Source organism: Chelonoidis abingdonii, chromosome 25 (genome assembly GCF_003597395.2).
Source record: "Chelonoidis abingdonii isolate Lonesome George chromosome 25, CheloAbing_2.0, whole genome shotgun sequence".
Lineage (NCBI taxonomy): Eukaryota > Metazoa > Chordata > Testudines > Testudinidae > Chelonoidis > Chelonoidis abingdonii.
In genome coordinates this window covers 9,021,900-9,049,499 of record NC_133793.1, presented here as the reverse complement: position 1 = coordinate 9,049,499, position 27,600 = coordinate 9,021,900, and the positions used below count along the sequence as shown (strand labels likewise).

At 41.6% G+C, this 27,600-nt stretch overlaps 3 protein-coding genes across 6 annotated transcripts; 1 reads left to right on the top strand and 2 right to left on the bottom strand.

The window, feature by feature from the left end:
* Positions 1-306: 306 nt before the first annotated feature.
* Positions 307-7,389, bottom strand: TMEM50A (transmembrane protein 50A). The gene is made up of 7 exons (XM_032789520.2): positions 7,169-7,389; positions 5,778-5,889; positions 4,869-4,981; positions 4,225-4,292; positions 3,073-3,165; positions 1,791-1,851; positions 307-937 (listed from the first exon to the last, which is right to left on the bottom strand). The coding sequence occupies exons 2-7, from the start codon at positions 5,868-5,870 to the stop codon at positions 892-894; spliced, it is 474 nt and encodes a 157-aa protein (XP_032645411.1). The 5' UTR covers positions 5,871-5,889; positions 7,169-7,389; the 3' UTR covers positions 307-891.
* Positions 7,390-7,501: 112 nt separating this feature from the next.
* On the top strand, positions 7,502-14,220 carry RSRP1 (arginine and serine rich protein 1). Of its 4 annotated transcripts, none has more exons than XM_032789514.2 (6): positions 7,502-7,993; positions 8,333-8,391; positions 9,629-10,255; positions 10,621-10,763; positions 11,986-12,069; positions 12,942-14,220. In XM_032789514.2, the coding sequence occupies exons 1-6, from the start codon at positions 7,815-7,817 to the stop codon at positions 13,116-13,118; spliced, it is 1,269 nt and encodes a 422-aa protein (XP_032645405.1). In that variant the 5' UTR covers positions 7,502-7,814; the 3' UTR covers positions 13,119-14,220. The 4 variants fall into 4 exon arrangements, 2 of the variants coding, with proteins under 2 accessions (XP_032645405.1, XP_032645407.1); XM_032789516.2 differs by having other exon boundaries at positions 7,656-7,687; positions 12,942-13,162; XR_012654869.1 differs by having other exon boundaries at positions 7,685-7,993; positions 11,271-12,069.
* A 2,381-nt stretch (positions 14,221-16,601) lies between these two features.
* SYF2 (SYF2 pre-mRNA splicing factor) lies at positions 16,602-21,216 on the bottom strand. The gene is made up of 7 exons (XM_032789523.2): positions 21,107-21,216; positions 20,718-20,828; positions 19,436-19,561; positions 18,942-19,059; positions 18,718-18,808; positions 18,271-18,369; positions 16,602-17,139 (listed from the first exon to the last, which is right to left on the bottom strand). Exons 1-7 carry the CDS (start codon positions 21,140-21,142, stop codon positions 16,974-16,976), a joined length of 747 nt encoding a protein of 248 aa, XP_032645414.1. The 5' UTR covers positions 21,143-21,216; the 3' UTR covers positions 16,602-16,973.
* Between the last annotated feature and the right edge of the window lie 6,384 nt (positions 21,217-27,600).

Sequence of the window (27,600 nt, the reverse complement as noted above, 5' to 3'; positions counted from 1 at the left end):
GCATTTTACTCTACTTCCTTGCACGGTAAATTGTATCTTGTACTCTGTTTCAGGGACTTAAACTGAGGTCTCTCCAGTCTCAAGTGCCTGTCCTAGTCACCTAGATACAGAGTCATTCACTCTCTTCTTTCCCTATCCCAAAGACATTTTGATTTTTCAGAAATGACCTTGAATCAAACCCAACACCCCTCCCCCACAACCACTTATTGGTCCAGCTCTTGTGTAACACAAGGACTTAAAAAGCAAGTATCAATAATAACTATAACAGCATAGAGAGTACTGCTGCTAGAATAATGTGCATCTCTGAACTCTTACACACCAATAACTATTTTTATTGTAAATTTTTGAACAGTCTCAGTATGACTGGTCCAATATTTTCACATAAAAACAAAACGAGGCAGTATAATATACATTGTGAAAAAGTGCCACACAGTTCTGAAATCCAAGATATGTTTATATTGTTCAATTATCAGATACAGGAAATACCATGTTGTAATAAATAAGTATAAAAGTTTTAAAGTACTTTTAATTGCAGTTTTAGACCTCAGATACAGTGCAGAATGCTTGGTTAAATACAGCCATCATTTCTCTACAGTTATTTGTAAAACATATCACAAGAGTGTCTTCCATTGTTACACTTTCCCTATTAGTTTTACATTTCAGTCAAATACGCTTGAACACAAAACCAACATCTAAGAACAGTAAAAAAAAAAAAAAAAAAGTTAAACAGAACAGAAAATGGAAATTTTATTGCCTCCTGATTTTATATTTTACTTTTTATCCTCAGAAATAATTACGAGCTAGCATTTACAAAATCGTATTGCCAAAAAAAAAAAATCAGGTGTGTGCCGTAAAAAAATCATAGGGCTTGATTCACTTCTGTGGACATATTCACTGCCACAAGTCTTCGGTGCGGCCAAATTTAAAGACCAGCCCTCTGTTTAAAAATAAAACAAACAGGAATAAATACGTAAACTTATTGCAAAGAATACAAGGGCCATCAACTTCAAAGGAAGCAGGTTCAGATTTCCCAGTTTTGGGAGATAAAATTTCAGAGAAACCAGACTTTTGTAGTCAGTAAATTTTGGTTCTGATCCTGCAAGCACTTCCCTATAGGAAGATCCCTGATCCCCACTGACTTCACTGGAGGTCTGTCCACATGCGTATAATTAAAAGATTTGAGGGTGGAGGTTGTCTTAGGAATAACAGTAACAGGAAATTATGAATAGATTAATTTTATACCTAATGTTCAATGTGGGCCATTAAAACTAACCAGATTTAGTTTAGAGCAGTTGTTTTCAAACTTCTTAGGCTGCGTGGCGCTTTCCAAATAATGTAGTTTACTGCATTACTCCATGTGAGATAGGCAGAGGTGACACATGAGGGGTGGGGAGCACATGGGGTCACGACCCCTCCCCCCCCCGATTTTGCCCTCCATTTAGTAACAGCATCTAGGTTTTCAAACTAGGGGGTGCAAAGAAACGTTCAGGGAAGAGAGTGCAGGAAGGGAGTGACACCTCCACTCCCACTGCGCAGGGATGGCATCATCGCTCACCCTCCCGAACGTTCCTGCGTGCCCCACAGTTTGAAAACCTTTGATTCTGAGTCACACAACAGAAAGGAAATGTGTACCAATATGGCTGCAGTTTTAATTGGAAAGAGATTATAATTGATTAGATTACCAAATCTTACTAAATAAAACGTGCTGTCCACCATTACAGGATTGTTCTCATGTACCACAGTTTGAAAACTCTTAGTTTAGAAGGATAAACAGAGGAAAACAGGCTTACCCAAAAAAGATAAATGCATTCTGGAAAAAGACAGCTATTCCTGGGTACACTAGTGGTTTTTCTGACAAAAGAAAAGAGAATTTCCATCAGATTTTCAGAACTCTATTTTCTCAACAAAATCCTTTTTCTCTCTTTCTGATACACCTCTACCTCGATATAACGTGACCCAATATAACATGAATTCAGATATAATGTGGTAAAGCAGTGCTCCAGGGAGGCGGGGCTGTGCACTCCGGCAGATCAAAGCATGGCTCATGGTTTTATTTGTTTATATTTTATAAAATGATCTTTTCTCCATATAAGACCCAAACAGTGTCATTTTCCACTTCCCTCAGGTTTCTCCAGGCTTCTCTACATGAGAAGTTATATCAAGTAAAGTGTAAATTTAAAACGATCATAGTTATACTGGTATGACCCCCCTGTGCAGACACACCTTTTCTGGCATAAGAGGGCCTTTTTCTAATTTCATTTATGTCACTTTGGAAGTGGTTAAGGTATGCTGGAAAAACCTACTCTTACGCTGGAATGTATGTGTGTGTGTGTATATATCTATATATCTATATCTATCTATCTATCTATCTATATATCTATCTCCTCACTTTATCTTCCATTCTATGCATCCGAAGAAGTGGGCTGTAGCCCACAAAAGCTTATTCTCAAATAAATTCGTTAGTCTCTAAGGTGCCACAAGTACTCCTGTTCTTTTTGCGGATACAGACTAACACAGCTGCTATTCTGCAAGCTGGAATAAGAGTGTCCACACAGGGAGTTATACCAGCATGACTACACCAGTATAACTTCCTTTGTAGACATGCCCTCAGTTCTTAATGATGCTAACTCAAGGCTTAATGACACAGAAGACATTTTAACAGTAACATATACTTAAAAAATAACAAAAAAAACCCTGACCCTTTGAAAAGTTTATCTCATAAAATATTACCATTGGGAAAAGTTGAGTGAAAAAGGAAGAGAAAGAGTTGCAAGAGGAAAAAGGAATTCAGAAAAGAGAAATATAGAATAGGATAAATACTGAAAGAACCACGGATGATAAGGAGGAGGAACAGTATAACAGGAAAAGAGAAGCCAGAAAGAGGATAAAGTACAGATAGTATGGGATGGGCCTGTTCCAGTTAGTCTGCTTAGGGCACCAAAAATATTAAAAAATAGACCTTCTTGGAGCTGATCCAGAAAGAAGTCACTTATTCATTCATTCATTATCCATTTAAAATATTATCACAGTAAACCAAAGCAGGATGATATTAAGATATGTATTGTATCTTACCTTTAACAACATAGCCTCCAAAGAGGATCCACATGGAAGCAATCAGAGATCCAAAAGCCATCATAAAACCAATGAACAGCCAGATGCGAGCACCTTATAAATACACATGTCTATTATGTGACTTTCAATCTGCTTGTTTCAAAACACTTTATACAGTATATCACATCTTTCAAGACTGAGACTAGCATTGCGTACAATATACAAATGTACATCTTAAATCCATATTAAAAGAGCGGTTGCACGCAACCCAATTCTATCTGCTCTCATCCATGAGACAGCATAAATTACTACCACTGACATTTCAAAGAGCAATTAACATTATCCATAAAAATCTCATTTCTAAGCTAAACTCTAATGGCAAGATACTCCCACCAGTGCACAACTTGATCTAACAGGCTTTGTGACAGAGAGGTCCTAGTTACCCAGGGTTGGCAGTGTAATGAAATCCTCGCTGCAGACTGCAGAATAGCAGTGGAATCACACTGAGGCCACTATTGCATCTCCAGGGCTGCACACACACATAAGTTCTGTGCTCCCCTCCACAGGAAATATTTGCTCAGTGGTGCCAGGGCCTTGTGCTTATTCTCTACAATGGGTGAAATTCACTCACAATGCATATACAGAAGGTTAGAATAGCTGTTTATGGCATCGAGAGTATTTGAATTTGGATGACATGTAAACTTGCATTAAAGTCCTAGGCAGCAGGAGTCATGAGTTACACAGTGATAATTTGGAAAATATAATAGCCAATTATTAACTTGTACACAAGAGCCAAAATAATTACTGTTTGGTTATAAATGATTATTGGATTACGTCAGCTGGCAGAAGAATTAAACCAAACTCTACTACCATTCTTGCAAATTGTGTGGTAAAGATACAGTTATGCGAGTGACAGGCAAAACCAGTTGTGGAAACCAATAGGGCAGATTTAACAGGATCATGTAAAAAGGCTAGTTGTTCTCACAAATCTCAAAAAAAAAGTTCACTGAAGTTTACACTTGGTAAAAAATGGTTAACAGTAGCAAGACAAGCAAATTTAAAAGTGTGACATTTGTATGTTTCATGATAAATTAAACTACATCGATGCATTGTATTATAGGACAGACTATACAGCTATAGCTCTATGTATAATATTATTTATAACATTTTTACCTGTTTGCCCAAGACAGCCTTCACTGTAACTGTCACCACGGACCTGTCCATTGGATACTGCATTGATCCTGCATGAATAAAACAGAATACAGTTGACAAATACAGGTGAAACTATACAGAAAATTCACATTTCTGAGTAATTTCTTCTATTTTCATGTATGAAAATGGTGACATCTTATTACTCTATAAATATTTTCTCCAACTGTTGCTCTGAAAAGGAGGGATAGTTAATTTAGCAGCTCAAATTTGAAAAAAGCATTAAAGCATTTTGAAAAATATGAAGAATTATTAAATCTACACAATTAAAAAAAGCCATACCATTTAAAAAGAGGTTAACAGGGTCCCATGTGAATATGGGGGTCTTCCTTTGTGTAAATTTATATCTGGGTGGTTCTCAATGCTGATTTGTGGCCTAAATCACTTGAAATGGCTAAAAAATACTCCACACTGTAATCCATAATAACCTCTCACCCTTCAACATAGCAGAAATAATGTTCATTTAACTGCTGAACATAGGCCTATGTCTATAAAATAGCACTGTGGCAGTTTAGAATAAAAGTCTGCACTTTTAAAAAAAATAATTAACTGCATGATGCAAGTTCTATAAAGTACGTTGGTTGTACTGGTAAGGACATTACACCTACATTAGGAATGCAATAGTGGCTATAACTCCACAAGCATGGTATGAATGGTTGAAGTCTTCCATCTGAGGATATTTAACAGCTGCATCTATGATAATCCACCACCCTGTAAAAAACTATTTAAAATACAACAACTTAAAATACAGACATGATTAAGTGCTACATCATTACAACGTTGCCTAGCAAAAATTAACATTAGTACCGTATATAAAGCCAATTTAGTTTTCATTAAAGTCAGTGGGGGTCGTCATTATACCTGCAGCACTAAATTGGAAGAAACTGAAAAAAACTGAAGTAGCACATACATACAATTTTTAGAGAAAGATCATTTTACAATAGCCTCTTAAAAACATGGGGTGGTCTGATAGATTTGCTACTCTAAAGTATGTCATTGTAATTCACTTAAATGAAGCCCTGCTGTAAACTAACTTTGTGGTGCATCAAAAGTTCCTTGCACAGGGTAGAATAAAGGATGAAGTATGACACGGCAGTGACTAAAGACCAGGCAAATTGTGATAAGGCATAAATGTGCTAACTGATCAGCTCGTAGGGCTTTCTACAGTACCAAGAACTACCGAAAAATTGTGTTTTATACTGTCTGATGGTGTTAAAAAATGGTCTTACATATGTAAATTAGACCAAACTGAATTTTAGCATTGATCGTCACAGGACTGTAACATTACTTGGTCCTTGCAGACCATTTCCTTAAGTAAACTAATCCTCTTCAGGATAACTTACTTTGAAGACAATCACAAAATATCCAATATGAGCTACCAGTGTGTAATACATTCACAATGTGCCCTAACAGGTTGTTCTTTTTGTGTCTTAAGCAGTGATTTTCAGTACAGTACTGACTTGTTGCATACAGGTCAAAAACACATATAAAACATAAAAATGGTTAGTTATACACACCAGCACACCAGCAGCAACTGATGCAATTGTATTTCGCTTTTCTCCCCAGTCAACACACTCTGAGCATCTCATGGTCTCAAGAAATCCAGACATTTTTCAGCTCTCTGAAAAACTAGAAGATGAAGCAATTTTTTCCCCCCCCACAAAGAGCATATTCTCATACTTCTATGAAACAAACCCAATGTGACATGGAGTTGCTATAAAGATTATGAAGACTGTTAAAAGAGCTAGAAATCATCAGCATGTCAAAAACTGTATTCTCATTAACCATGGCAATGGCCCTACACACAGTTGAACAAGGCAGGAGACAAAATGCAACTCTTCAGGGCAAAAGAGCAATTGCCCAAAATTGCTCTCTACGGTCTTTCTGAGGGATAAGAATGAAACCACTATCAGGCAGACCAGCGTACTCCCTCAAGGGTTTGCAGTCAGGTTAACAAAACCTAACTATCGACAGTATCAGAGACAGCTGACAAAATTCAGCATGGATCCCTGATCCTTATCCACTGACAGAAGATCACCTACCAATACAAACATTGGTCCTGTCTCTGAACTGATGAAAGACAAGGGATCTGACACACCTAGATAGGCATGGCTTGCCACACATTCTTAGATACTGGATGGGAAGATTATCAGTAATTATTTTAGATTATAAGCAATAAGTGATGTTTTGCTGAGTGATGACTGTGCCTCAGCTTCCTTTGTTCACTGCCCAGGAAATACCTGACTCCCAAGCACAGGCTGCAACATGGGGCTTTCTGCATCCTGTGGCTGCCCATCGCTTTAGGAACTGCAGCTAGACTGTCTCTAGACAATGCTCTCACCATTCTTCTGCAGCTGTGGTAGGGCCTGCTGGCTCGCCTCACCTTCCCCTGCACAGCTGGGGAGAGGCAGCAGTGACCTGGGGCCTTGGGTCACATGGCCACAAAGCTCTGAGCCACAGTGGCAATCCTTCCTCCGCCCCAAGTTAATGTAGACAGTCACGCCAGTGTCAGTGGTGGACAGCTGCCCTCGGCAGACCCAGTGACCATCAGCATAGCCAGTGGATGACAGTACAATATGCCAGTGTCTGGGGACATAATACCTGCCAGCCACTATCTGCACGGGGATGACTAATGGCCAGCGCCATCACCCCTCTGGTAGCCAACAGGATGAGAAGGCCAGTGACAGATAACGCCCAGGGAGCCAATGGCCAATGATATGTGCGGCGGGGGGGGGGGGAGCCAGTGGCTTGTCTACCCCAAGGAGTCAATGCCAAACAGCACAGCCCTCAGAGCATGCAGCCTATGGGCACCCCCCGGGCTCCCAGCCCAGCCCGTGGCCAGCCGCTCAGTCCCGGGGGGAAGGGTGTCTATGGGGCTCTCTGGGGACCCCCAGCGGTCCCCACTTACCCCAGCGCGTGGGCAGGAAGAAGGTGCAGCCGTTGGCTCGCGGCTGGCAGCGCGCGCTCTTTTCTCCCTCAGCGGGGAGCCGCCGCCGCCCCCCGGAATGCAATAAACAAACAACCTGAGCTCCCGGTACCCGGATGGAGGAGGACCTAAAATGACGTCACAGCGCCTCGACCGCCGTCTCTCATACCGCGCATGCGCAGTCACCGGCCCTGATCAGGTGTGTAACCATCAGAAGTTCAGCGGGAGGAGGAACAGGAGCGCCATATGCTGCCCCTCCCTCCACCCCCGCATGCGCTGTAAAAGCTAGCAACGCGAAGGGGATTTTTCTTGCGCATGCGCCCCCAGGATATGGTACCTAGGAGGGTCGGGGAAGGCAGTACTGCCAATACGCGAGCGTTTCTAGTTGGCGCATGCGCTTCAGGTTCTTCTGGCCTGGGTGAGAAAGTTCTCGTCCCGCCCGCGCCTGCGTCCTGCTCCCCAGGTTACATAACTGGGTGGCGGTTCTCGAACCTTCTCAGTGTGGGTTAGTCTGGCAGTTAGTTAGTTGCTGTTGAAGCTCCTACGCGCGGGGTGACTGGTCCGTAGCGGTTCGCGCACCCTCGCTTTCTGCTTGCGCTGAGAGGCGGATCGGGCTTGCGCCCCTTAGATGAGGCTGCGCCGCGAAAAGCAGTTCGGGTTCCCAGCTCTCGGTGTGGGGAGGCGGCTGTGCTGGTCCGGCGACCTCTCTACTCCCACTATGGTGGTGACCCAGGAAACAGGGCTGTCCCCACAGGCGCCGCCACAGGCCCCGGATCCGTGTGGGGGAGACCAGGCCACTTGGAGCCAGTGAGTTACCGAGGGAGGGGCGGCGTCGAAGGGTTGCTTGTGCCGGGGGACGGCGGGAGTGGCGGTTGGGGGAAATGGGAAGGGGCTCGGCTCGAGCCGGGGGAGCGCGGGTATTGGGGGGGGGGCCGGCTCGAGCTGGGGTGTGTGTATGAGGGGGGCTCGGCTCGAGCCGGCGGGAGTGGCGGTTGGGGGAAATGGGAAGGGGCTCGGCTCGAGCCGGGGGACTGCGGGTATGCGGGGGGGTCGGCTCGAGCTGGGGTGTGTATTGGGGGGAGGGGTCGGCTCGCGCCGGGGGGTGACGAACGTTCGCGTGTCCGTTGACACTCCCGTCTCTTGCAGGAGCCCCCGGGTTGTGCCTCACGGAAGCCAGGAGCAGGGAAGTCCCGCGGCCCCCAGCGGTAAGTGCCTGTGGACGGTGTCTCCTTTCACCTCACAGTTAGCTAGGCTCGTTCCCTGGTCCGTAATGCCTTTGTTCTCTCTCCGCGCGCTAGTCTCTGTCGTTTCACCGACTGTGACTACCCAGTTTGGGTCAGCTCTGGTACCTTGCTCCTTGCCAAGGATGCACCCAAGCCAGGCAGTGGAGCAGGGCGGCTTTCCTGGCAGGGGCACTGTGCCTGTGTTCTGCACAATGCAGAGAACTTGTTGACGCTTGAGGATATGTCTTCTCCGTAGACAGCACTCAGCACAGTGAGCTTAGCTTTCATTGCAGGCTTCCTGATTTCAGTGTGTCCTGTTTTGGGACTTGTGAGCTTGGCATTTATTTAAAGGCAGGGTGGGATATGCAAACTCAATTTTTCATCTCTATGTATAGTAAAGGAAATAAATGTAATTGACGTTAAAAATTTCATGCTTATCAGTAGTATATTCTAGAAAGTCCTCAGATTTGCTGGATAACATCTGTATTCGGTGAACTCTAAATACAAATGCCAGGTTTGAATAGAGTTCTTTTAATGAGAAGACTGTGGTACAGTCATATCCAAGAGGGGATTTGGAAGGTGGAGATAGAGAAGTATTTATTCCCTAGAATGCAGTACCATTTTAATAACTGTAAAACAAAAATGGCTGCTGGTATATGATGGTGGCCATCTTAGCTATTCGTATTTAGTATTTTAAATTTTGAAATAACAAATACTATCAAATTTCTGGTATTTGGTATAGGAATTGATCTGTTTGTTGGCATTATATTCATGACAGTACAATTGACTGTAGTCGACTTCTTTCAGAAGAAACTGTTATTTCACAACAGAAATGCTTTTCTTTCATTTAAAATGGTCTCTTGTGCAGATGTCCCAACAAACAATATGCACTTCATTAGCCTTAATGCCATGTAAATTGTCTGCATGTGCAAATATATTTGCATATCAGCAGTATGCTTTTGAGAGAGAATTTGGCCACATTCTGAAACCATTAATTTATGAAAAGTGTGTGAGTAAAGCCAGGAAGAAATTGACTAAAAGGAAAAAGTAGAAACAGTAAATAGAACTGTCTAGGGCAGAAGGTAAAACTGCAAAATAGCTATTGAACTTTTCACTTGTCTATTATACTCACAAAACTTAGGTTAGCTACAAATTTCAAGTTGACCTTGGTTTGTGTTGGCAAAGAATAAATCGTAAATCAATTTTTTTTTCTAAACAGGAACTGAAACTGGATGTTCTAGAACATCAGTCAAAACAGATACAGTTTCTAAAGACACTGTCACAGAAAAAATGCAGGCAAACAAAAAGACAGAAGATATGACAAATTTCATGGATGATTTAACTCTAAGCTCACCAAAAGAGAGAGAGTTTCGCTCAAAGTCTAAAACTAGTTGGGGCAGATCGTCCTCAAGATCATCTAGCAGATCATCTTGCAGTTCACGATCCAGTTCAAGCACGTCTTCAACTTCCTCAAGGAGTTGGAGCAGATCTAGAAGCAGATCAAGATCACGAGCTAGAAGAAATGGTTCCAGAAGGTATAGAAGATACTCAAGATCATGTTCCAGAAGTCGGTCAAGATCACGTAGCCTTCGATACAGAGGAAGGTACCATCCTAGAACCTACAGGAGATACCACCGTTCTCCTCCAAGGTATAGATCACGCAGCAGGTCCCGGTCTCGTGGAAGACCATATTATAGAAGATCCTTTTCAAGAAGCAGATCACGATCAAGAGGCCGAAGATACTATGGATTTGGGAGAACCATATACCCTGAGGCTTACAGAAGTTGGAGAAGCAGATCAAGAACAAGACCTCGTAGCAGAACACCTCTGCGCTTAAGTGAAAAAGGTATTTGCATTCAGCAAGTAGCAGCATATCTGCTTTGTAACATGGGTGGGAAGGAATAGAACTCAAGACTGACTCATTTGTAGACTTTTCCTGTTAGATTTATATAGAATTTTAAAATTTGGGGATGTAGCTCTGTCCTAAATGTCAACTGAGAATCTGATTTGGATTGCTTACCTGTGTACATCTTGTAATTGACATCTTTTATAAACTACAGTTTAAAGGGAGTGGTATCTCTCTAAATTCCCACTAGTTTGGGAACATACTTTTTCCAGGGTAAACTGACTTTGCACTGGACTCAGTGTTTCTTTTTGGGTGAGTCAGTATGCCATAATTACCGTTACAGAAGGTGTTTCTTCTTTATGTAGATAGGAGGGAACTCTTAGAAATTGCAAAGGCTAATGCTGCAAAAGCCCTGGGAACAGATAACATAGTCTTGCCAGCTAGCTTGCGAGTCTACAGCCTATCCAAAGAGACAAATGGAAAATGCAGAAGTGAAGATTCTACTGAGGTAATTATAAACTGGAGTAATCTTGATTTAAAGGTAAATTTTTTTCAAAACTACACTACTGATACGACATGTATGAGAAGCTGTGCTAGCCTTAATTTTTCATTGCGAAGTTTCTTTAAATTTTTGAATACTAATTTTATTATCAAACAAAACATCCAAGTTTTTAAACTTGCTGAAAACTTTTTGTAGACCTGCCAAAGCTGGAAGAGTACCTTGGAATCTTAGATGGTGGCTCTTGTTGTTTGCCTATCAGCTTTCCAGTAGTGTTATGTGAGGAAGGAGAGAGAATTGTCAAGCCTGATAAGGAAGTGCCCATTATATTGGCTGATCTTTTGCCTGAAAACAATTAAAGGCTTATTTGCCAAAGCCTGTTTAATAGGCGTTTGTAAAGATTAATCTTTGTGCTTGATAACTGCTGTATAGCCTTTTCGTATGCATCAGATTGTTCCCAGAAATCCCATGCCCTGACCCCAAATGCATTTTAAATACTATATTTCTGTCTTATAGAAATCATGAATATGGTCTCCAGACATTGATGAAGAAAATCTGGTGGTAATTAAGGAACTTGTGGGTTCTAGTTGCTGTGAATTAGGGGAGGGAAAATAGAGAACTTAATCAGGTTAAACTAGTTTTGCACTAGAAAGCTGTTAATGTTTGTTACATCTGGTCAAATGCATTCCTACAATGGTAACAAGGTAGCAGTAGCTTATACCAAACTAGTATTTCAAAATGAAAGAAAGTAAACTTAGTAAGGGTTTCTTGGACTACTAAATAAATGGCACAGGTGTCCCTTTCATAATATATGTAATATATTCCAGATGTTGAGAGATTACAGAAGAAGAGGCCTGTATCACTTGCAGATAAGTTTATTGTCCTTCTCCAAAGCTCTGCAGGGTGGATATGCAGAGTTTATACACAACTTGCTATAACATTCCATTTCAATTTATGAAGTCCATGCTTAAAAATAAATTCCCTAGTTAAAGGTAAAACATGGGCATGGATATAAAGTTGTACTTTGACACAATTATGTTGATAGAAATACTAAACATTCCCAAGTTGAGTTTTCAACACTGATCTGTATGTGCATTCTAGTACTTTACAGTTTAAAGCCATTGATCTAAATAGTTGAGACAAAACTTATACTAGAATATTCATACTCTAGTGAGTTTCCTTAATTCGCATAGAATGTGACCCTGTTTAAACTGTGTGCCTTCTCCTTTAGCAATCCAGAAGACTAACAGAAGACTTAACCAAAAGTGGAACTGAGAGAGCTCCTGCAATGAAAAGCTTATCTTTCAGCTCTAATGTAAGTGCATATCTCTAAGATAGGTGAAAGAATAAGTTGGAAATCAATATTTCCTATATAGTATGTTCTACCTAACCTTGGAAGTCAGTTGAGTTCAGTTTACTACCCTCTTTAGTAGCCTTCCATGTATAATATAGTTAAGTAATTCAAGAGAAATGTGGAGTGTAGGGATATAATTACTGAGGCCTGGTCTACACTAGGGAGTGGGATCAACCTAAGATATATACAGCTTCAGCTATGCTATTTTCATAGCTGAAGCTGTATATCAGGTTGACTTGCCTTGCATCCTCATGGCACGTGGTCAACTGCTGCTGCTCCCCTATCGACTCCGCTTCTGCATCTCGCCACGGTGGAGTACAGGAGTCGATGGCTATCGGGGATTGCTCTATCACATATACATGAGATGTGATAAATCAGGCACCGATAGATAGATCACTGCCCACTGATCTGGCAGGTAGTGTAGACATACCCTGAGTTTAGGCTCTCTGGAGGCAAAAGCATTTAGAAGGAAGCAATAAATTTGTAAGCTGTAATGTTGTGGACCTTCCAACTTGTACAACTGGTCATTCGAGTAACCAGAAGTTAGTGAAAAGCAAGTTAGGCTTCATTAAATCTGGATTATATAGCAAGCATCATTCTCATCTTCATTAATACAAAGCCCTGTTATGGCAACTTAAAGTTACAAGTGCAAGCTTCAGTGAAGGTTTTTTTCCTCTGCCTGTGTGTATTGATTTCAGTATTCTTGGATTCATCCTAAAAAACTGGTTTTCAGAAACTACAGATAGTCTTGGAAAGCTGTATGTAACAATTGTGGACACTTCATATTTCACTCTTAAAGTATATTCTAAAACGTAACTCTTTTTTTCCCCCAGAACACAATGGCAAAGCCAGTACTCCAGAAACCAGGGAGTCTCTCTGTTAAAGAGACAGCCATATCCTTGGTTAAAGAAGATACAAAGAGAAATCCCTATGGGCAATGGGTTCCAATGAAGGAGGAAAACAGCTTGTTTAACTTTTCACCTAAAAGTGCACCCTTCCGAGCACGCTAGCACCTTTCACTCACTGTCCTGTGAACTACTGGCATTATGCATTCTTTCCAGAAATGAGGTCTGAAATCCTCTTATCTGGTTGAATATTTTTGTTAATAAGTATTTAAAGATGTTGATTTTGATATGTTAGATTTTTTTTTCCAGATCTGAAAACACAGCACAATGGCCCAGAAACTACAGGTGGGAATCTTAGGTATATATTTGTAAATACTTTTTTGTATCGCTAGAATGGAGTAGAAATTACAGGTGGGTAACTTCTCAATGTTACTTTAGCAGCCGCTGTTCTGAACAATTGTAATGCATTGTTTAAGTAAAACCTCTGTTTTGTTCTTTAAGGCCCTATATAATTCAGTTGAACTGTGAAGTTGCCCTCTTTGTTTCTAGTCTGAGCTCTGTAGGTATAAATTGGCATTATGCAATTAGCTTTGAGTGAATGGTGAAGTACTAAAGAGCAAATAGGAAATAATCAGATGCTCTCAATAGACTTCAGATGTTGGAGCAACTTGATTTCAAGTTGAAAATGTTAAATGCATATCCTGCTCTGAGTGATTCTCTGGAATATTTTCTTAAATCTCTCTGCAGATGTTTGTGTTACAATTGTATGATTGCCATGCAGGAATCCTTACTCAGTTATGGCCCAGTCCTGAATGTTTAATCTTAAGGAATCAGTCCCACTATATGTTGCTTTCTATTTGGACTTCTAAAATTGACACTTAAAACTTAATCACAGTTCTTCTTGTTGGTGATAAGTCTTTAAAACAACCCTTGACTAAATCACCACTACTCAGATCTAAAATGGTAATCATAAAATTTACTCAGATCCCCTGGAACTTCAAAGCAGTAAGGATATATTGAAGTGAGGAAGTTTACATTATCTTAATTTGTTTTCAGTCCTGATCCTATACCAGTTGATCTACATGTGCCAGCTTGACATTTGAAGCATTGATGTATAAAGTGTGATATCAAGTAATAACTTTCCTAGGGGCTTATGCGGAGGGAAGCCCAAGCCCCAGGCCGGGGGCGGGCGGGGGGGAGGATAAGAGGGGACTGACTAAACTTGAATTCATGTAAAGGGTTTGCACAATAAAACTTGTATTGAATATTTTGGTGTGGAAAAGTTTGTTTTTTAAATGTACTTTCCCAAAGTAGTAGTAGCTGTTGCTTTATCTAGGCAGTGCAAACAAGTTGTAGTCTTAGTTGCATTTCCCTTGGCTGACTAGTGCTCAGTCTATGGAAAGACAAGTGTTATACAAGGAGAAATATCCCAGTACTGTTGTCTTGGTTGGGGAAGAAATGTCTTCAACAAAAAATACCAGTTCAGTATGGAACAAAACAGGATGCTGTCACTCACATTCTACAGTGAATAGCCAGAGGAAAGAATGCTTAACTTCTGCATACATTGTGGGGAGGAGCAGCTTTACTGGACCTCTCACCTGTGGAAGCCACAGAAATAGAAAATTCAGAATGTAAGAACAATGGCAAAATCAGTCATTGCTTTCAAGTTGTGCAACTTAATACAGGCAATAATATTTCTAGGAGGTTGGACTAGGTAATTTTGGCCTCCAGTCAATTTTTAAAACAAGCTAAAGTAGTAAGGTGAAGAGCAAAAACCAAGTTAACTTGGTGTTCAGCCTACCTACTGCTGTGAAGGCAGAACTTATAATTCATTTTAAAAAAATGCTTAGCCAGTGCTGCTGTGGCCTAAAGGGGTGTGAATGGGGAGCACTGCTAAAGTACTGCAGTGTAAACATGTCTATTGTTTGCACAGGGGCAACTTAAAGGTCCCCATAAGTTCATGTCTTGAGTGTCCACGGGGGGATTTTAGCATAGTACTAGTGAGCAGTGCAGTGCAACCTAAAGGTTGTATGAATAGCAGTACTTACTAAAGTGCTGAACTGTAACTCCTGTGAGTACTAAAGATGTGAACTTAGTGACCTTTAAATTCATACCTCCTGTATGTGTGAGAGCGCGGGGGGTAGTGGGTTAGTGCAATAGTTCAGGGAGCGCTGCTATTCACACCCCTTAGGCAGAAGTAGTCTGGTTTTTTGGTCAAGGTCCAAACTCCAGAGAAACTATTACAGCATTGTGTAGATGTGCCGAAAAAACCCTCTTAAGAGCAACACTTGAACAGATGCTCCTGCAGATATGTTTTCACCTAGCACCCTCAAAGTTTAAGGGTTTTTTCCCCCTCTTGTGGGAATTTATTGGTAATCAGCTTTTGCCAACTACAATAGAATGGTGAAAAGCAAAGAAGAAAAAGTGGGTGGATTCCTCCCTGGCTGTTGTGTAGTATGTTTATAATAAATGAGGCAGCATTTGGAAACAGTCCAGTTCCTCATAAGGGGTTACTGTAGTTAGACTTACCTCCCCTCTTTTTTGGGGGGTGGGGGAGGAAGTCTCATGTGATTGCAGCTAGAGCTATAAACTGCACCTGATGCTCTGCCTTAGAAGCATCCACTGAGGAATGTAGCTGCTGAAAATGATCCAGGCACACACAGGCCTTGTCTAGCCTAGAAAGTTATTTTTGCTCCATAACTTAGATCGGTTCCCTATGCAAAACAAGCTTTGCAAGCAAAAGATCTTTCTGGGATATAACTGCACAGAAAGGGTCTGATAGTAGAAGTACAGAGCAACCATAAGGGCTCAACCAGCCCCCAACCTTTTGCCAATCAATGTGGGTATTTTCTCAAGCCCTCTGTTCCATATGACTAAGGTTAGAGTTTAGGTTCCCTCAGGCCTAGAGGTGAATTGGACCCTGATATTTCCCACACCACGGACCTACATTCCCCAAACTTTGCCCCTTCATGTTTGCAAGAACAGTATCCAAAAGGTAATTTGAGTGTAAATCAACATCTCAGTTTAGGCAACCTCAGACAGGTCAAACCTGCAGCATATTTGAAACATTACAGTACAATTGCTATTATATAATACAAACTTAAAATAGTTTTGTCTGAAACAACCACTCTGGCAAGTAGCAGATTTCCAGTATCTTGTTGCAGAGTACACAGTCTTACCTCTAGAGCTACCCTCCCCTTATCAAATTCTTTCCAAGTTCTGCTTCTGTTGAGCCAACAAGTCAAAAGAGACAGCCACTTCCCCCATAAGGATGTGAAATCTTGCTGCTTTGGCAGCCTGAAGAGCTTTCTATATAGACAGCACATGCTGCCACATTTTAATTATAGTATAGTAGGTGAGAAGATACAATTGTAATTAGCTTTGCTCTTATAAAGCTAGGGAAAAGTGCAAAGTTAGACTTGCCCTGTCTCTCACAGGAAAACTGGGAATATCTCAATCTTAATGCAACTGTTAGACTATCAAAATTCAAGGTTACGTATTTGCTCCACAATAAGGATATATATATATTTTTTTTACACTCTTACCAACTTCTCTTCCTGCTCTTCCCCCCCCCCCCCCTCCCCTAATAAACTTCCACATATTTACTACTAGTGTGGAAGAAACAAAACAAAAAAGTCAGGCATGTCGTTGTGTTCACTTGTTTTTAATAGTCAACTACTTTACAGAATCTGAATCAAACAAAAACTACATTTATTTAACTGCAGGGTATGATCTGAGTAACAATCCTTTTGAGGTTTACTATAAATTTACAAAAACTAGCCACCATTAGAAGGGCAATCTACGTACAGCTATAATACCCACTGTCATTGAAGCATTTGTGCAATACACATTGGATTTAGAAAAAGCTTTCATAAGTTTCATTTAATATTAAAAGTCTATGGCAAAGTTTATATTTACACAATTAGCATGTTGATACAGTTTTTAGGCCTTTCTGCAAAACATGCCTAGTTTATTCTGAACAATTTCTTTGTAGAGTTGCGCCTCTTGAGATGTGAAAGATTAGACAGCTGTTCCTCTCTCCAAGTTCTGTTTAATTTCTGCTGTATATTTCCCATAGAACCTTTCTGCCTTCTTATTAAATTTGGCATTTCTCTCATTGATGTAATCAATATCCGCATCATCATTATAAGCACGTCGCCGACTGTATTTTTCACGTTTTTCAATTCTGTAAGAGAATTACATTAATATTTTCAGACCCCTGCTGTACAGAAAACTAGTTATTAGAATGAATATTCCTATATCTGCAGTAAAAGCCATCACTATTACATCCAGTGGTGTATGTAATTTCCACTTAGTTTTATTTTCTCAGTGATGAAAATGATTGGTATTTGCATTGATTGCCTGTTTTGTTCCCACTGGAAACTGCAGGTTAATAGAATGGGGGTTTGATGTTGCTTATGCCCGTACATGTAATTTTTCCCCTTTGGGGTCTAATCTTGCAGGATGCTGAACACCCTCAACTCCTATTACTGAGGGCACTCAGCACCTAACAGAATTGGGCCATGAATGTACTTGAATTTTTACACTTGCAAAGCTATATACCCACGCAAAATGTGAAATCTAAGCATAAGTACTCAGAAAAAATTTAAAGCTTAAATTGCGGTTCTTAAAGTGAAATGAAGAGGAGAGTACTTCAGTCAATCTTAGGTACTTGGTCAGAGAATATTAAAGTTTCTGTAGTTTTAAAGGAAATAAGTGGGGATGCTGCTTTTTTCTATGATTAAGAGATGACAGGAGAAAAGTTAATGGGAACAAAAAACAGTGCTATTTCCCATCATGATGAGAAAACACATTTTCATTACATTTTATTGGAATCTGATGTCTAGTAACCATGCCCTATTATAGTCATCATGAACACTAACTTTGATTGAACAAATATACATATTAGGATAAATATACCAAGGCATTCCATTATCCTTTGTCTTATAAACTACAATTGTTGGACATCATTGATCTTTTCTAACTGGCTACTGATTGGTGCCAGGATTTTGCTTCAAAATACTTTCTGATGTATCCAATGAAAATCAACATGTAAAATAAAATATGCATAGGCATCTATTGTGCAGCAACATGTTCTTCCAATGTGTACAGAATTGTATTAAAATCCTGTACAGAGACTAGTGTACAGATTCATAAATAGGGCAGGCTATACTGACTGTATACTTAAATACATGTCTTTATGCAGAAGCTACCAGACACCACAAGTTATGCTCATACTACAGCAAACAAAATAGCAAAAGCACCGCATTTTATGAATGCAATGGTTTCAAGTAATTAGGACTATCTTATTACTTACTGTTTTTCAAGATCTGTTACCATTCTATCAATCCCTTCTTTACATGGTACATGAGTTCCATGAAGAAGACTGTTTGCTGTTGGATACAATTCTTCCCCGCTGAATGAGAAAGAGGTAAACATTAAAAATCAAACTTTGTCAAATTACTAATTTTTTGTACCTAACAACTGTTTTATCAAAATAGAACAGGGACATGATAGAGAACATGAACTAGCATATTACAAGTTACACATCTACAGTATCATCCAGGATATAACTATTATGGGACCATGACAGAAGGCCATTTGGATTGCAGTGCACATAAAAGAACAGACAAGATGAAATGTTTGAATTACATGAACTGAAAAGAATTTTCAGCCTTTTTAGAAACTAGTCATTATAAGTTGTTTTGATGAACATTGCCTGTAAATATGAAAATACATGGGTCTGCCAAAAAGAGAAACTTACTTTTCTTCTCTTAGCTTTTCATATTTTTCCATGTCTGGTTTGATCTGTTTGGTTAACCTCTGATACTGGCGCAACTGAGCAGCTGCATAATCTTTAGAATAAAATGGATTGCAATTAACAGAAGACCATTTCTGTGTGGCTCAAGTTTTAGTGAAAACATATTTAAAAAGATTAAATATTTGTATTTCCCTAGCCAAGCCCTGAAAAATAAATAAGCTGCTTACCTGAAAATCCTAGGTCTGGATTTTTTCTCTTCTTTTTCCTTTCCCATCTTTCTGCATCCTCAGCACTGATTTCTAATAACTTCACCCGCTCGTAATCTTCTCCTTTAGCAGCACATTCCTAATATAAATACAAGCAATTCTTAAGTTTTTAAAACATAACACAAAAGCAGTCAGTAGACAAGATAAGTAGATTAGAGATATTTTCCTAATTTTATTTCCACTGTAAATTTGATAATACCAGACAGACAATCTCACCAAGGATCCCAGTCTGATGGTGGATGATTTTTTTTTTTTTTTTAATATATATAGCTATACACATCCAAGAAAATACAGTCTCTACCCAGGGATACTAAACTGATCCTGAAGAGACTTATGCACATGCTTAATGGAATGCACTACTGCAACTATTCACAGCACATAGTGTTAAAATCTTTGCAGGATAGTGTCCTAGAATGGAAGGTTACGGTTGCAATCAACATTTACATGTGTTATACCTTCTTCTTTTCCTCAACCTTCAGTTCCCATTCCAGTCGAGCCTTTTTTGCTTCCCAGTTTGCAGGCAACTTAAGTCTTTTATCTTCTTCCACAACTTCCTGGTGATTTAGCTTGCGAGCTTCATTCTAGGAGTAAAAGTTTGTCACTGAATTCACACAAAATGGCAATATACAATCATAAAAGTCAGAAAGCAGAAGAAGCCTATTAAATAATTTACTCCAACCACTTGCAGCGGCAGGTTCTCATATTCCCCCCCCCCACTTAAAATGCATCAGTTATTAAAGTTAATGTTTAAAGTCAAATTTACACAAGGTAAAAGGGAAGGTACTGTACACTGGGGTCAGGCATGGGTTATGAGGGATTACAAGTATCGGTTACAAGGTTCACGAGAAACATAAATGACACGTAACCATCATAGAGCTGGATTGGGGTGCGGGAGTTTTTAAAACATCAGTGGATAAGTGGGCTTGGGTATACCACCCATGGAATGTATTTAGAGTCCAAGTCAGTAGTGGTGTAGCGCATAAGTACATAGGTGGGGTGCGTCCGTTGGTTTGTCAGGGATGGAAGTGGGTTATTTCCCTGGCCGGCGGTCTCAATTATGTATATGTCTCTGGACCACCTGATGGCGTCGGACACCATGAGCTGTCTCATGAGCCGGGTGTAGTGTCGACTGACTCTGCACGCTCTCAGTACCAGCTCGTTGTGGGGGTCTACTGCACATGATTTTAGCCAAAAGGCTGGTACGAGATTAATCTAAACATTGTGATTTCCACCCACTGATATTTAAATTAAAGCAGTCATTTTAGAAGAGTTTGAAATTACTTTTATCTCCCCCGACCCCAGTGAATTTTGTTAACAGAAAAGGACAAGATAAGTGTCCCATTGACCTTCTTGGAACACAGAAAAGGAACATTTAGAACATTTTGTAAAACTGTCTTAGGTCCTCTGAGAAAAGCATTTTTGTCTACCCTGAGAAAACCCTTATTGTCTCCCTCAGTATATGATTTTCCAGATGACAATTCAAAGGAATTAAATGATAGAACGTATTTTGGTTTGTGGAATTTTGCATGGGGATGATTAGGATTCCCCCTCCTCTCCCCTACCTTATAATTTAGAACTTTAAGGACCTGTTACCTTTTTTGGTTGTAAAGATACCTTCTTCAAATAATTGCTGCAAAAAGAAGTCTGTGGCTCAGTTACCCCAAACTGCAAACAAAACCTGGCTATGAGCATAACTGGCCTACCGTCCTGGCCATTTGGCAGCACAGGCTACATTACCCTTTTCATATGGAGCTCTCTGAACTTCCTCAACCTCTCCTCCCTCTTCTGGGCAGCCAACTCCTCAGCAGCGGTGGGCACAGATTCTTCGTCGGAGCTGGCAGAAGAGGCCTAGAACAACAAACGTGAGTTATTTGATTTGATTTAAAAGAGGGAGGTTTGCATCCAGGGCTCGAGACCACAATGTTTTGAACCAGGGTATTAGAGACGGTGCCACACCTACCCTTCCCCCTCACCAGCCCACTCATTCCCCCAATACAGCCCCGACCCACAACAGCCTCCATCCCTCTCCAGACCACGCCCCCGTCTGCCCTGCCCTGCCCGACCCTCTATCCCCTACGGCGGCCTTCTCGTTCTCTAGCCCCTAGAAGCGATGTCAGGCGCCTCACCCCTCCGCGCGGGGCTCCATCCCCCTCCGCCGCCATCCCCCCTAACGTAGGCAACACAAGCAGGAAGCCCCCGCTTAACTTCCGGCTTTCTCAAGTCACTTCCGGCTCACGCATGACCCACGGAGGAAGTGACGTTTGCCCCGCCCGAGGGCTGCGTGCAATGCTAGAGCCCTCTGTCTGCACTCAGAGCGCCCTCTGCAGCCAGGAGGGATTAAGGGCAGGGCAGGGCAGGGGCTAGGCGGGCAGGGGCTGAAGCCAGGGATGGGAGGGGAGGAGATGATGGAAAGGGAGGAGGCAGAGCAGGAAAGAACCTAGGGACAGGCGGGGCGGGAGACTCCCTCCCATGGTGTTCATAATGGCTGGAAGAGCTGTCCCCTGTTGGAGGGGGTGACCCTGGCACTCCCAAACCAACCAGGGTGAGCCCCCCACATGTACGGGGGAAACGCGCCACCATCCAATCCCATGGCACCCTGTGCAGCTGGGCGCACCTCAACGGCGGCCGTCAGAACCGCAGGCTGCGCTTGGAAGTTTGGGCCTGGGAGACTTGTCCAAGGTCGCACAGCAAGGGAATGGGAGATCCAGGGCCAGAACTTGGCAATTCCTGTTCCAGCCCATTAGAGATGGAGTCTTGCTCCCAACCGATGCAATCAGCTGCCCAGACACATCACACGTGAGGTCCTGCTTCCTTCTTGGGGAGCAGTGACTTTCGCATTTCATCAGTGGGTTTCTTCTTGCAGGCAGGTTCCTGTCGGAGATGGCAAATCTGATGTAGCGCTGCAGACACCCATCAGACAGTCTGATTTGAATACGCAGCACGTTCGCAGTTGGGTAACACTTTACAAACAAACAAGATGACCAGCCTTCTCTTCTGTGCAAGCTTTATCCAAGACAAATGACTTGAAACAACCTAAGTGACCTAATGAAAAAGTACCATTAAAATAGAATTGAATTCCACTTTGAACCATAAAAATGTCATTTCCAATAGTACCAGGAAAGCATCCATCCTTATAACTGCCTGCCTGATATTCTGAAGAGACTTTAAGTCCTGTAGCTTTTAAGGCTGTGAGGGAATCCATCAGCAAGCCTCCCCTTGATAGTACTCTACCAGGTATTAGTGACTAATTGATGTATTACAAGTATAGACTTGCCCACAGGGGACAGTTGAGCAGACTGGTTGCATGGGATGAATTCTCTGCATGCCTCTGGAACCTCATGCATTTAGAGAGGGAGAATCAAGAGCCAGTTTCTGGAAATGACATGTTTATTCAGGTTGATGAGCATGCAGATGTGGGTGATATTATGGAAAAATCAGTGGTGTTGGTTTTCCAACTTAAGGATTTTGCTAGAGACTGAAAACTATTATTAAACGTTTTTTCCCATGTGAATTTTAATGCTCCTGAATGGTGCTGGCTGAAAGTCTTGGAGAACGCAATCCTCTGTTTACCTATAGATCAGATACAGCGGTAATGCAAGTTTGCACTGTCCTGCCGTTGTGCCTTAGCCCAACTATAGAGGTATCATATCTAAAGGTAAGAGCTTGTTTTCAGTCTTCGTAGTGCATTCCCTCATTGGCCTTTCCCCTAAGAGTGCTCACAAGGGCACTAATCAATGCCAGTAGCAGAGGTGGATTCTGTGGCATAGACACCTGTCTGCCTGAGACTAGGCTGAAGCCCATCAACTCATTAGACCCACAGAATAGCCACCACATAGTACCTACTTTAGTACCGGCAGCTCCAGTGAAAGCCTCTGTATCCTATTACAAACACTGCCTAACCCATCCTGGCTGTAAACCTAAACAACACCCGATATAGTTACTCTGGCTTGTTTTGGCTTGCAACTCATCTAAAATGTAAACATCTGTTAAATACATAGGGCAAGGTCCTCAACTGGTGGAGATCAATGTAGCTTCCTTGATTTATAGCAGCGGAGACTCTGGCCCGTAAATGCAAGACCCTTTATGATAAGTAGTCAATAACTTAGAGAACTGTGCAGGTTTATAGAAAACAGAGAATAACCAGCACAAAGTTAGGGAGGAGAGAATGGTAGTTTAGATATGATAGTGATCAGCACAGTTATAAGAACCTAAAGAGAGAAATGGCCCATGTGAAAAAATACCGTAATATTCATAGTAATTGTTCCAGATTATCTGGAACAATACTCAGTTCTTACAAAGGAGCTATATACTACTGTGCACAGTAGTTCTTATTGCAATCTGTAGATCAGCTTTATCAGGGAGGGGAGAAATGGACTCTAACGCCAAGGTGCAGGTTGAAGGAGGGAGCAAGGTGACCAGACAGCAAGTGTGAAAAATCGGGACAGTGGGTTGGGGGTAATAGGAGCCTATATAAGAAAAAGCCCCAAATATTAGGACTATCCCCATAAAATTAGGACATCTGGTCACCCTAGGAGGGAGAAGATGGGTCATAGCAGTAGAAAGATGTCAAAGTTGGGTCCCGGGAAGCAAAGAGAAATCCTTCAATTTCCCACTGGTTTCAACAGAATTGTACAGAATTACTATTTAACAGCTGTTTTAGGCCCCTCTAGTGGTGGTTAGAGGCAAGAGCCATCTTCCAAGTCCCTGGTGGGAGAAAGTGACAAAAACTCAGGGCAGCCTTTAATGCTAATTTTTATACAATGGCCTGACCTCTGCTATTCTGAAAGTGTTTGCTTTTTGTTAGTCTCCAGGTGCTGGCAATATTTTAATTCTGAAAATACAGCCCCAAAGAGATGTGTTAACTCCTCTAGGGAGCGGTTCTGCCCCAAAGAAACCTGTGCAAAAAGCTTTTCAAAATCAGATGGCTCATCCAAACAGCTCAACCTTCCTAAGGACTAGCAACAACTCAGTGCTGTATCAGGAGGATCCATACCCATGATCTGCTCAGCAGATACAGGCTTCAAACCAGCAGAGCCAATTAATACCTAGCTACCCTTTACCCTTAGATGAACATTCATGGTCAGCATCTTAGGCAACTCTTTAACAAACCAGCATGCCAACTCGAGCACCCGCAAACAGCAATACGATAAATCAGCATGCACTGGCCAGCGTACTAAGAAGTCTCACCGCCAGTCAATGAGTGCATGCAGCTCACAAAGAACTTTACAAAATCCCAACATGCACAGTCCAGCGGTCAGGAGTAACCCTACAAAAACAAACGAGTATTACCCAACCAAAGGAGGGAACCGCTTAGCAAGGAAATAAGTTTCCATTTAAAAATTCCCCAAGGCAACACAGAAAGCTATCTAAAAAAGCCCCCTCTCCTTGGGGAGTGATCAGTCACTGGGAGTTTGTTCCAAGTTGTGTGATAGCAAAGGCTTTTCTCTCCATCGTGTACAGCTCAGCTAAGCTCTTAGGAGAATAACTGAGTTTTAATAACTCACCTCTGTTGGTGTAGTTATTGCTCCAGTCACAGCAGGGAAGGTTTAAAAATATATTTCAATACTACTTGGCTTAGGTACAGTGCTTTACAACCACTCCATTAAACCCTTACTGCATTTGCTGGTGTGGGCAGCAAGCAATAGCATTTATCTCCATTTTACAGGTGGGGAAAGTCCAGGTACAGATAGGTGAAAGGCCAGTTTTTCAAAGGTATTTAGGCACTGAAAGATGCAGAGTGATACCTAGTGGGATTTACAAAAATGTTTAAGCACCTAAATCTCATGGGTTCCAATAGGAATTAGCTATCTACCCTCCTTAGGTGGATTTGAAAATCCAGCTCGGCACCTGAATACTTTTGAACACCAGACCCTAAGTGCCCAGCCCAAGGCCACACATCAAGTTAGTCCCAGCCCACTACTCCCTTCACAAATCCTGTTAAATGAGCTGTGCCATGAGCTCTCCCTTGCAGTATATCACACGAGCCCTATATGGTGCCAGAAAACCACTACAGCAGCTGCAGCTCTTCCTGGAACAAGCCCCAAAGCCCCCTTGGAAAGTAAGTGATTACAGCACAAGGTAGGCCTGAGAGAGAGAAAATGAGGGATTTGCTACAGGTGATTCCTGTTTGAGATGATTGCTTTGGTCATGCTGCATTCAGAGAGCCACATGGCTCCTGGAAGATGACCACTAAGAATCATTCTCATGGAGGTGAGTAGCATAAAACAAGGGCTGGGTGGAGAGGCTCGGCCTTATTAGATAGAAATATTAGTCTGCTTAATTTAGTGTTGGTGCCTATGTGCTGTAGATCCTATGGTGATAGGCTTATTAGGCATGCACAGCTAGATTCGGGGTAGCTGTTCAGCTAGCGTAAATTGTTATTGCTTCATTGTCCTCAATGGGTCTGAACAGCTCCACAGTGCCAGGGGAAGTGTTCCCATATGTGGGTCCAGTTTAGCCTGTTATAGAGACCAGCCCGAGAAGAGAAGTTTAGATGGATCTGAACATTCTCAGCATCCAGGGGCATTGGTCAAGTTTGGCCTATTTCTGTTCAAACCAGGACAATGCTGTCTGCCCCCTTATGGATATGGTGAAGCTAACTTACTTCATGTTTGTCTAGTGCTTTGTGATCCTTTGATTAAAAGTGCCAGTTAATTTGTGAAACAGAGGGTATGTTTTCACTGCAGAGTGTACATGGGCACCTGTGCGTGTCGGGGAGTATATCCCATGGTTCTTTGGGCTGAGAGGCTCTAGGATTCCTTCTCAGTCAGTTGTGGGAAACCTCACTGGCCTTTGGGGGAGTGGGAATTGTGGAAAGGTATTGGAGGTCTATCAGCCCTGGAGGTTTAGTCTGAGACCTCACTGCAAAGGGGGTAAGTCCCAGCCCAAGTTAAAGCAGACTCTGAGTTCTAACCCAGATGCCCAGCTGAGTAAGCTAGCCTAGGTTTAGACAACTTCCAACTGAGGTTAAAGATTTTTGTGTGTGGACAGGAGCAGGTGTGGGTAAGAGTCCAGGTTAACTTTGCAGTGAAGAAATACCCTAATTATATACACATTAATTAAGCCTCACAATACCTCAGTGGTGAATCTCCCTTTGCAGGCTAAGCGGAGCAGTTCTGAGTCTGTCCAATAGTGGGCAGTGTAACACATCCACAGTGGCCAGTCCTTAACAGAAAACTGCGCATACAACATAGGGATTCTGGATGTTTGGATGCAAACTCTTCGCTTATAGGGAGCTAGAAATGTATGCCACATGGTATGTCACTGTCTGGCTTGCTGGCTGGGAAGCCCCCTCTCCTCTGAGCATGCTGCAAAGGGTGACCACTTTTCTAAATACCTCTCCTCTTTTTGTCACAGTTCTTGTGTACATACTTGGTGTGAAAGCTTTCTCCATTTCAAGGACAGTCCATATTTTACTGTACCACAATTCCAGAGTAGTCACTGTCATATTTTCAATAATGTGCAATGACAATACAAAGTAAATTAATTTGTTGCTCTGTTTAAAATGTAGATCATTTACTGAAGCATTAAATCAACAGGTCAGGGGGATCTCCAGGAAGCTGGCATTTTGTCCTCAAATGAATGTCTTAAATAATTTCCTCTCAAAACCATCTATTTCCTAGAGTCAGCCACCACATGTGCAAGTATGTTCCCTCTTCCCTTCAACTCCACCAGCAGAGCATCTCCTTAGTAGCAAAAATACGATGGATCTTAACTGGAGTCAAAAGCCATCTATCCAGTAATTTATAAAAAAAAAAAAGTCTTTGATCTACACAAATAGATGTATAGTCCCTTTCCTGTATAGAGACCCACTCATCCAGTTCAATTCATTTGTCCAAATCCTTCCCCCATCTTTTAATCTGGGTTGTTTTCTTATCAGATCTTTTTCAGTCACAATTGTACATATTGGAGAAATCTTTCGTTTGAGCTTGCTCCAGGGTCAACTCCTCAACTGTGGTTAAGCATCTAGCTAGAGCTGCCTTGTATCCATCTTTCACAACCTTGTAAATACTGAAAGTATGGGAACATGATGTTATTTTCATCAGCGGTTCTCAACTGGGGGTACACGTACCCCTGGGGTTACACACAGGTCTTCCAGGGGGTACATCAACTCATTGAGAGATTTGCCTAGTTTTATAGCAGGCTACATAAAGATCACTAGCAAAGTCAGTACAAGCTAAAACTGCATACAGACAATGACTTCTTTATACTGCTCTATACACTATACGCTGAAATGTAAGTACAATATTTATATTCCAATTTAATTATTTTATGATAATATGGTAAAAATGAGAAAGACAGCAATTGTTCGGTAATAATGTGCTGTGACTCTTGTGTAGTTTTATGCCTGATTTTGTAAGCACGTAGTTTTTAAGTGAGGTGAAACTTGGGAGTACAGAAGACAAATCAGACTCCTGAAAGGGGTACAGTTATCTGGAAAGCTTGAGAACCATGGATTTACATTGTTTCATAGCTCTTGGCGTAATTTCAAATCAAGACCCAGGAACGACTGTCCAGATTGCTCCAAAACGTCTGTTAGTCTATAAGGTGCCACAGGATTCTTTGCTGCTTTTACAGATCCAGACTAACACGGCTACCCCTCTTGTTGCAGACACCAGAG

Coding starts and splice junctions, on each gene's coding strand:
- TMEM50A (XM_032789520.2), bottom strand. CDS start 5,870: ATGTCTGGATTTCTTGAGACCATGAGATGCTCAGAGTGTGTTGACTGG. Junction 4,982..5,777: donor CAGTTGCTGCTGGTGTGCTG/GTGTGTATAACT, acceptor TATTTTAAATAG/TTTTTTACAGGGTGGTGGAT. Junction 3,166..4,224: donor AGGCTGTCTTGGGCAAACAG/GTAAAAATGTTA, acceptor TGTATTTATAAG/GTGCTCGCATCTGGCTGTTC.
- RSRP1 (XM_032789514.2), top strand. CDS start 7,815: ATGAGGCTGCGCCGCGAAAAGCAGTTCGGGTTCCCAGCTCTCGGTGTG. Junction 10,256..10,620: donor TCTGCGCTTAAGTGAAAAAG/GTATTTGCATTC, acceptor TTCTTTATGTAG/ATAGGAGGGAACTCTTAGAA. Junction 10,764..11,985: donor GAAGTGAAGATTCTACTGAG/GTAATTATAAAC, acceptor CTTCTCCTTTAG/CAATCCAGAAGACTAACAGA.
- SYF2 (XM_032789523.2), bottom strand. CDS start 21,142: ATGGCGGCGGAGGGGGATGGAGCCCCGCGCGGAGGG. Junction 19,060..19,435: donor AGGTTGAGGAAAAGAAGAAG/GTATAACACATG, acceptor TATTTATATTAG/GAATGTGCTGCTAAAGGAGA. Junction 18,370..18,717: donor GAAAAGCTAAGAGAAGAAAA/GTAAGTTTCTCT, acceptor TTTCTCATTCAG/CGGGGAAGAATTGTATCCAA.